The 10538-nt window shown below is 40.4% G+C and overlaps 1 protein-coding gene across 1 annotated transcript in view; it reads right to left on the bottom strand.

The window, feature by feature from the left end:
• Nucleotides 1-290: 290 nt before the first annotated feature.
• The window catches only part of LOC115113141 (zinc finger protein ZFP2-like), a 29355-nt gene continuing 19107 nt past the window's right edge, over nucleotides 291-10538 (bottom strand). Inside the window, exon 2 of the mRNA XM_029640439.2 lies at nucleotides 291-2932. Within this exon, the coding sequence (XP_029496299.1) occupies nucleotides 1719-2932 (1214 nt within the window). The 3' untranslated portion in view covers nucleotides 291-1718. The remainder of the gene's footprint in view (nucleotides 2933-10538) is intronic.

Here is a 10538-nt window from a genome sequence, read left to right as displayed (position 1 = left end):
CAGCAGGCTTGAAAAGTGAGATTCAAATCAAAATCAAATCAAATTTATTTATATAGCCCTTCGTACATCAGCTGATATCTCAAAGTGCTGTACAGAAACCCAGCCTAAAACCCCAAACAGCAAGCAATGCAGGTGTAGAAGCACGGTGGCTAGGGAAAACTCCCCAGAAAGGCCAAAACCTAGGAAGATTGATCTGTTTGATCCATTTGTTTGTTTCAGTTTTCAGTAGTTGAATCCTTTGACGCATTATTGATTTCAACATTTTTCCTTTTCAACAAAAATGCACTGGATTGGGTGAAGTTGGTCATTGGTTCCATATGTTTTGCAATATGGTAAGTTAATTTTATGCTTTATTTATATAGCACATTTCAGACATGGATGCAACGCAATGCACTTCATAGAAAAATAAAAAAAGAACTGAAATATTTACTACACAACAAACATAAGAGGATAAAAAAACTAAAGAATAATGATAAAAACTGAAAGACTAACGAGCAGGAAATGCCATTAGCTAAAATAATAAGAATAGGATGCATTGTCCAACCCAAAATATAATCTTGTTTTACTCCATTGTTTGTAAACAAAATACTTGTAAAAAGTTGGTTGCATGAATAATTAAGATAAATAAATGTTACATGAAATGTAAATATGACATATCAAAACCAAATGTACACCCCTTTGTTAATAGGTATTGACAATAATTCCCTTAATGGTGAGGCATGGAATAATACAAAATATATATATTTTGCCACGCTGGATGTTTGACATGAGTAGATGATTTGAGTCACGCTTCTTCAGAAGAGGAATAAATACAATTAGCACTTGAATGTTGTGTATAAATAGAGTGATGTACGATTGTTAATACAATTGTTAATAGACCAATTTTTTAATACTCTGTCCATGTGTATAAGCTGCAAGTATTTTGAAATTAAGTTATTTTCAACTTTCACTGTCAACCAAAAGTGAACGTACAATACCAGTCAAAAGTTTGGACACACCTACTCATTCAAGGGTTCTTCTTTGTTTTTACTATTTTCTACATTGTAGAATAATAGTAAAGACATCACAACTATGAAATAACACATATAGAAAACATATTTTATATTTGAATTTCTGCAAAGTAGCCACCCTTTGCCTTGATGACAGCTTTGCACACTCTTGGCATTCTCTCAACCAGCTTCACCTAGAATGCATTTCAATTAACAGGTGTGCCTTGTTAAAAGTTCATTTGTTGAATTTCAGTCCGCAACATTTTGGAGTAATGCGTTTAAATTTAGGGGCCGCAAAAATTAAGAGAAATGCAACACTTATGTCATCACTCATATAGATCACATTGAAATCAGTTTCACGAGAGGGGGGAGATGAGGTTACATGTCCTGTTAAAAGTAACAGCTCAAAAACCACATGGAATCTGGGAATAATGTTTACATCACTGGTTAGAGGACAATTTGTAGAAAATATCTAGCTACATTTTGAGGTGTTACATTTTTTTTCAAGTGGGTCCCAACACGGTAAATGTAACGCAACACTTTCTTTGTTAATCACATAAATAGTGCTCTTTCAATTCAGAGCCTGGTTTTTTGCCCTTATGAGGCTAATATCAATAGAATGGGGGGGCAAACGTTTAGGGTTATACATTGTGACATTAAAATACTCCTACTACAATGTTAAAAACATTCCACATTGTGACATTTAATTGAAATCATGGTACAACGTCCTCATATATGTCTTTTCTGATGTTTAATCAGAGATTTTCTACCAGTGTATCTCTTCCCACATTGATTACAGCTATAAGGGCTCTCTCCTGTGTGTGTCCGCTGGTGCATAGTCAGATGGCTAGATGTAGTAAAACTCTTCCCACATTGATCACAGCTATAAGGCTTCTCTCCTGTGTGTGTTCTCTGGTGCATAGTCAGATGGCTAGATGTAGTAAAACTATTCCCACATTGATCACAGCTATAAGGCTTCTCTCCTGTGTGTGTTCTCTGGTGTATAGTCAGACGGCTAGATGTAACAAAGCTCTTCCCACATTGGTTACAGCTATAAGGTTTCTCTCCTGTGTGTGTTCTCCGATGTACCATCAGGCAGCTTGAGTGAGTAAAACTCTTCCCACATTGATTACAGCTATAAGGCTTCTCCCCAGTGTGTGTTCTCTGGTGTGATTTTAAATGTACTGAAGAAACAAAACTCTTTCCACAGTTAGGGCAGGGGTAAGGTTTCTCTCCTGTGTGTGCTCTCTGATGTATTGTCAGCTGTCTAGATTCAGTAAAACTCTTCCCACATTGATAACAGTTATAAGGTTTCACTCCTGTATGAATTCTCTGACGTTTTTTAAGGTCCTCTGAAAGGGTGAATCTCCTCCCGCAGTCAAAGCAGCAATGAGGTTTCTCTCCAGCCTGAATTCCCTGGTGTGTTTTCATGCTGCTTGGATCATTCAAACTCTCCCCACACTGATAACAGATAAAAGGTTTCTCTCCAGTGTGAATTCTCTGGTGTACTTTTAGTGAATCTGATCTTGAGTAACTCTTTCCACAGTCAGAGCAATGGTAAGATTTCTCTCCTGTGTGTGTTCTCTGGTGTATAGTCAGATGGCTAGATGTAACAAAACTCTTCTCACATTGATCACAGCTATATGGCTTCTCTCCTGTATGTGTTCTCTGGTGTATAGTCAGACGGCTAGATGTAACAAAACTCTTCCCACATTGATCACAGGTATAAGGTTTCTCTCCATTGTGAATTCTCTGGTGTACCTTTAGTGAATCTGATCTTGAGTAACTCTTCCCACAGTCGGAGCATCGGTGAGATTTCTTCCCTGTGGGTTTCCGCTGGTTTTTCTTGAGGTGTTCTGATGTAGAGAGACTCTTCTCTGCCTCGTCAGCTTCATGATATTGTTGAGGCTCTACAGAGGATCCACGATAGTCAAGTCTCTCTCCTGTGTGAACAACAAAGTCAGACAGATGGTTAAAAGCCCACAACAGCATAAATCCCCTGTTTATTTCAGCTAAAAGGTGATGCCCATGACTGTCTAATGAAGTATAAATGCTTTTACAAATGCATTTGCCAATTGTCTTAAAGACAGTCAAGTGACAACAACAGTCATATTTTATATTTTTTCACATTAGTGGTAAAGTGGATTATTCTAGGCTAGAAATAAATGAGACTTTCTGAAACCCTTCGTTCTGTGCCAGATTACTTTTGGTCACCAATATAGGCAGGCTCCCTTCTAGGTTTGCTCAAATTTGCCGCATGAGGGCGGTGTGCACGCTAATGTTAGCTAAGACTTTATACAGAACAAACATATAACTGCAACATGCAACAATTTAAACGTTTTTACATAGTTACAGTTCATATAAGGAAATCAGTAAACTGAAATAAATTCATTAGGCCCTAATCTATGGATTTCACATGACTGGGAATACAGATATGCATCTGTTAGTCACATATACAGTACCAGTCAAACATTTGGACACACCTATTCATTAAAGGGTTCATCTTTATTTTAATTATTTTCTACATTGTAGAATAATAGTGAAGACATCAAAACTATGAAACAACACATATGGAATAATGTAGTAATCAAAAAAAGTGTTAAACAAATCAAAATATATTTGAGATTCTTCAAAGTAGCCACCCTAGGCTTGATGACAGCTTTGCACACTCTTGGTATTCTCTCAACCAGCTTCATGAGGTAGTCACCAGGAATGCATTTCAATTGACCGGTGTGCCTTGTTAAAAGTTCCTTTGTAGAATTTCTTTCCTTCTTAATGCGTTTTAGTTGTGTTGTGACAAGGTAGGGGTGGTATAAAGATGAGACCAAGTCCATATTATGGCAAGAACAGCTCAAATAAGCAAAGAGAAACGACAGTCCATCATTAACTGACCTTCATGTCTTAAATTAATCAAGAACATTTCAAGAAGTTTCTTCAAGTGCAGTCGCAAAAACCATCAAGTGCTATGATGAAACTGGCTCTCATGAGGACCGCCATAGGAAAGGAAGACCCAGTTACCTCTACTGCAGAGGATACGTTCATTAGAGTTGATTGCAGCCCAAATAAATGCTTCACAGAGTTCAAGTAACAGACACATCTCAACATCAACTGTTCAGAGGAGACTACGTGAATCAGGCCTTCATGGTTGAATTGCTGCAAAGAAACCACTACTAAAGGACACCAATAATAAGAGGAGATTTGCTTTGGCCAAGAAACACAAGCAATGGACATTAGACCGGTTGGAAATCTGTCTTTTGGCCTGATGAGTCCAAATTTGAGATTTTTGGATCCAACTGCCGTGTCTTTGTGCGACACAGAGTAGGTGAACAGATGATCTGCGCATGTGTGGTTCCCACCTTGAAGGAGGAGGTGTGATGGTGCTTTGCTGGTGACACTGTCTGTGATTTAGAATTCAAGGCACACTTAACCAGCATGGCTACCACAGCATTCTGCAGCAATAGGACATCCCATCTGGTTTGTGGGACTCATTTGACCAAGGAGAGTGACCTGGCCTCCACAATCACCTGACCTAAACCCAATTGAGATGGTTTGGGGTGAGTTGGACCACAGAGCAAAGGAAAAGCAGCCAACAAGTTCTCAGTATGTGGGAACTTCTTCAAGTATGTTGGAAAAGCATTCCTCATGAAGCTGATTGAGAGAATGCCAGAGTGTGCAAAGCCGTCATCAAGGCAAAGGGTGACTACTTTGAAGAATCTCAAATATATTTTGATTTGATGAACACTTTTTTGGTTACAACATGATTCCATATGTGTTATTTCATAGTTGTGATGTCTTCACTATAATTCTACAATGTAGAAAATAGTAAAAAATAAAGAAAAACCCTTGAATGAATAGATGTGTTAAAAGTTGAGACTGCTAATGTATATATTTTTTAAAAGGGGAAGTATCTGGTGTGACCACCATTTGCCTCATGCAGCGCAACATCTCCTTCACATAGAGTTGATCAGGCTGTTGATTGTGGTCTGTGGAATGTTGTCCCACTCCTCTTCAATTGCTGTGCGAAGTTGCTGGATATTGGCGGGAACTGGAACATGCGGTTGTACACGTCGATCCAGAGCATCGCTAACATGCTCATCGGGTGACATGTCTGGTAAGTATGCAGGGCATGGAAGAACTAGAAAATGTTCAGCTTCCAGGAATTGTATACAGATCCTTTCGACATTGGGCTGTGCATTATCATACTGAATCATGAGGTGATGGAGGCAGATAAATGGCACCACAATAGGCCTCAGGATCTCGTCACGGTATCTCTGTGCATTCCAATTGCCATCGATAAAATGCAAATGTATTTGATGTCCATAGCTTATGTCTGCCCTTACCATAACTCCACCATGGGTCACTCTGTTCACAACGTTGACATCAGCAAATCACTCGCCCACAAGATGCCATACACGTGTTCTGCAGTGTGAGGCCGGTTGGACCTATTGCCAAATTCTAAAAAATAAAAAAAACACTAGAGTGAAAGCACCGCCAGCATTCAAAAGTGACCAGAACATCAGCCAGGAAGCATAGGAACTGAGAAGTGGTCTGTGGTCACCACCTGCAGAACCACTCCTTTATTGGGGGTGTCTTGCTAATTGCCTATAATTTCCACCTGTTGTCTATTTCATTTGCACAACAGCATGTGAAACTTATCAGTGTTGCTTCCTAAGTGGACAGTTTGATTTCACAGAAGTGTGATTGACTTGGAGTTACATTGTGTTGTTTAAGTGTTCCCTTTATTTTTTTGAGCAGTATACAGTGGGGCAAAAAAGTATTTAGTCAGCCACCAATTGTGAAAGTTCTCCCACTTAAAAAGATGAGAGAGGCCTGTAATTTTCATCATAGGTACACTTCAACTATGACAGACAAAATGGAGAAAATAAATCCAGAAAATCACATTGTAGGATTTTTAATGAATTTATTTGTAAATTATGGTGGAAAATAAGTATGGAAGACCACTGTTGTTGTATCAGTGGTCAGTGGTGGTCAGTGGTCTTCCATACTTATTTTCCATATCTCCCTCGATCTGGGGCTCCACGGAAGATCTCATTCCGTGGGGTCAAAATGATCACAGGAACGGTGAGCAAAAATCCCAGAACCACACGGGGGGACCTAGTGAATGACCTGCAGAGAGCTGGGACCAAAGTAACAAAGCCTACCGTCAGTAACACACTACACCGCCAGGGACTCGCAGTGCCAGACGTGTCTCCCTGCTTAAGCCAGTACATGTCCAGGCCCGTCTGAAGTTTGATAGAGAGCATTTGGATGATCCAGAAGAAGATTGGGAGAATGTCATATGGTCAGATGAAACTCAACTCAGAATGCTGAGTTGTATCCAAAGAACACCACACCTACTGTGAAGCACGGGGGTGGAAACATCATGCTTTGGGGCTGTTTTTCTGCAAAGGGACCAGGACGACTGATCCGTGTAAAGGAAAGAATTAATGGGGCCATGTATCGTGAGATTTTGAGTGAAAACCTCCTTCCATCAGCAAGGGCATTGAAGATGAAACGTGGCTGGGTCTTTCAGCATGACAATGATCCCAAACACACCGCCCGGACAACGAAGGAGTGGCTTCGTAAGACACATTTCAAGGTCCTGGAGTGGCCTAGCCAGTCTCCAGATCTCAACACCATAGAAAATCTTTGGAGGGAGTTGAAAGTCGGAGTTGCCCAGCAACAGCCCCAAAACATCACTGCTCTAGAGGAGATCTGCATGGAGGAATGGGCCAAAATACCAGCAACAGTGTCTGAAAACCTTGTGAAGACTTACAGAAAACGTTTGACCTTTGTCATTGCCAACAAAGGGAATATAACAAAGTATTGAGAAACGTTTGTTATTGACCAAATACTTATTTTCCACCATAATTTGCAAATAAATTCATTAGAAATCCTACAATGTGATTTTCTGGATTTTTTTTCTTCTCATTTTGTCTGTCATATTTGAAGTGTACCTATGATGATAATTACAGGCCTCTCATCTTTTTAAGTGGGAGAACTTGCACAATTGGTGGCTGACAAAATACTTTTTTGCCCCACTGTGTGTGTGTCTGTGTATATATATATATATATATATACAGTGCCTTGCGAAAGTATTCGGACCCCTTGAACTTTGCGACCTTTTGCCACATTTCAGGCTTCAAACATAAAGATATAAAACTGTATTTTTTTGTGAAGAATCAACAACAAGTGGGACACAATCATGAAGTGGAACGACATTTATTGGATATTTCAAACTTTTTTAACAAATCAAAAACTGAAAAATTGGGCGTGCAAAATTATTCAGCCCCCTTAAGTTAATACTTTGTAGCGCCACCTTTTGCTGCGATTACAGCTGTAAGTCGCTTGGGGTATGTCTCTATCAGTTTTGCACATCGAGAGACTGAAATTTTTTCCCATTCCTCCTTGCAAAACAGCTCGAGCTCAGTGAGGTTGGATGGAGAGCATTTGTGAACAGCAGTTTTCAGTTCTTTCCACAGATTCTCGATTGGATTCAGGTCTGGACTTTGACTTGGCCATTCTAACACCTGGATATGTTTATTTTTGAACCATTCCATTGTAGATTTTGCTTTATGTTTTGGATCATTGTCTTGTTGGAAGACAAATCTCCGTCCCAGTCTCAGGTCTTTTGCAGACTCCATCAGGTTTTCTTCCAGAATGGTCCTGTATTTGGCTCCATCCATCTTCCCATCAATTTGAACCATCTTCCCTGGATAAAGTAATCCTTCTCCCCTCCCCCCTTAAAAGACCTAGATGCACTATTGTAAAGTGGCTGTTCCACTGGATGTCATAAGGTGAAAGCACCAATTTGTAAGTCGCCTGATCCCTAAATGACTTAAATGTAAATGTAAATGTCCCTGCTGAAGAAAAGCAGGCCAAAACCATGATGCTGCCACCACCATGTTTGACAGTGGGGATGGTGTGTTCAGGGTGATGAGCTGTGTTGCTTTTACGCCAAACATAACGTTTTGCATTGTTGCCAAAAAGTTCAATTTTGGTTTCATCTGACCAGAGCACCTTCTTCCACATGTTTGGTGTGTCTCCCAGGTGGCTTGTGGCAAACTTTAAACAACACTTTTTATGGATATCTTTAAGAAATGGCTTTCTTCTTGCCACTCTTCCATAAAGGCCAGATTTGTGCAATATACGACTGATTGTTGTCCTATGGACAGAGTCTCCCACCTCTGCTGTAGATCTCTGCAGTTCATCCAGAGTGATCATGGACCTCTTGGCTGCATCTCTGATCAGTATTCTCCTTGTATGAGCTGAAAGTTTAGAGGGACGGCCAGGTCTTGGTAGATTTGCAGTGGTCTGATACTCCTTCCATTTCAATATTATCGCTTGCACAGCGAATAACATTTTTTATTTTTACAGGGACAGTGCACATTATTCAACGTTTCAGTAAAAGTGCCGGTTTTAGCCAGCCGGCTAATTTTCAACCGCAGTCCCTGGGCAGGTTATTAAAAACAATTACAATATAGACAATAGCAACATAGAACAAGCAAGACATAGCAACATAGGACAAGCAAGACGTAGCATACAGACAGAGCAACATAGAACAAAAAGCAGCAAGATAAAATTCATAAAAGCAACAAAGTGTTTCCACACCTCACAAGCTACAGACAACAGACAACATGGAAAGCGGCAACACACAGCTAGGGACCATGTTCACAAATCTGATTGACCTTTAGCCATGTCATCAAGCATTTTGTGAAAGTGTGATATGTGGTGCAGTTATGTGTGTCTGATGGCAGTGTATTCCAGACATGGGAAGCTCTCACAGAGAATGCAGATTTACTAAAGGTGCTTTTCCTTAGGGGAACTATACAGTCACCTCTCATGGCAGACCTTGTGGATCTGCTGCCATATGTCTGGGTTTTCTGTTTAACAAAAATATTGAGTGGAGGGGGAGCCAGGCCATTAAGGATCTTGAATACAAGACATGCGTCGGTGAATTGCACAAGATTTTCCCAACTCAAGAGCTCATGCTTTCTAAGGATGTGACAATGATGATGGCTATTGGGCTTCCTATCAAGCACTTTGAGAGCCTGTTTGTAGACAGACTGAATAGGTTTTAATGTTGTACAGCAAGCTTGGGCCCAACTAGTCAAGCAGTATGTTAAGTGGGGGAGTATCATAGATTTAAAGTACAGTTTTGCTACCTCTGTAGTCAAACAATTTTGTATAAATCGGAAATTAGCTAGGTTGAATTTGGTTATTTGAATGACCTTTTTCACATGCTTTTTAAAAGAGAGGTTGGAATCAAGTATGATGCCAAGGTACTTAAAATCGGATACCACCTGGAGCTTCTCCCCTGACACATAGACATCTGGCTCAGTAGCATCTGTTGCCCTCTTTGTGAAGAACATGCAAACAGTTTTTTTCACATTGAGATGCAAACACGAGTCACTCAGCCACTTTGTAACCTGGACCATTACAGTAGTGAGTTCTTGTGCAGCTTGTTGTTTGCTCTTTGCATGCACATATATCACTGTATCATCTGCATACATTTGAACTTCAGACCCAGTACAGACAGAAGGCAGATCATTAATGTACAGGCTGAACAGGAGGGGCCCCAGTATTGACCCTTGGGGCACGCCCACATCATAGCTTCGAGTGGGCGACAGCTCATTGCTCACTCTGACACACTGAGTTCTGCCTTCAAGGTATGATTTCATCCATCTCAAGGCATCAGGGGAAAAGTTGAACTTGGACAATTTTGTGATGAGAATCTCATGGTTAACAGTATCAAAAGCCTTCCTTAGGTCCAGAAACACAGCCCCAACAGCACCCCCTTTGTCCATCTTGGACTTCACATTTTCCAGAAGAAAGCAGTTGGCCGTTTCTGTGGAGTGTTTCGCTCTGAAGCCAAACTGCATGGAGTGTAATGTGAAGGGGCTGTTGTTGAGGTGGGCAATCAGTTGTTCTGTTACACCCTTTTCAACAACCTTTGACACCACAGGTAGTATACTAATGGGCCTGTAGTTACTCACGTCAGCAGGGTCGCCTGATTTAAAGATGGCCGTTATTATGGCCGACTTCCATACCCTTGGAAACACACCAAGACCAATAGATGTGTTGGTGACCTTAGTAATGGGGCCAATGAGTGACTCTTTGTAGTTTTTAAGAAAGGTAGAGTCCATCCCAAACACATCTTTGGCTTTAGAGTTCTTTAGTGAGCTAATCACCTTGTTCACCTTTGACTCAGAAACCTCGCTTATGATGAAGACAGGTTGAGTGTCATTCACTAGCACTGAGCCCGAGAAACCAGTGGAGGGGTTCTGTGTCAGTACCCTGACAGAGTCAATAAAGTAGGAATTGAAGGCTATTGCTATTTCGACTGCATCCTGTGTTAGATTGTTATTCACCATGATTTCTAGTCTTTTTGCAGTGTTACTATGGTCTTTCCCTGTTAACTTTTTTAGATTCTCCCATATCAATTTAGAATTTCCTTTGCTTCACCAATTATGTTAATAAAAAAGTTTGCCTTGGCCTGTCTGATTTCTTTCATCACCTTATTTCTCAACATGGTAAACCTACGTCTGT

This window comes from Oncorhynchus nerka, linkage group LG28 (assembly GCF_034236695.1).
Source record: "Oncorhynchus nerka isolate Pitt River linkage group LG28, Oner_Uvic_2.0, whole genome shotgun sequence".
NCBI lineage: Eukaryota > Metazoa > Chordata > Actinopteri > Salmoniformes > Salmonidae > Oncorhynchus > Oncorhynchus nerka.
Note: the sequence above shows the minus strand (reverse complement) of the source record. Positions and strands in the feature narration are given on the sequence as shown.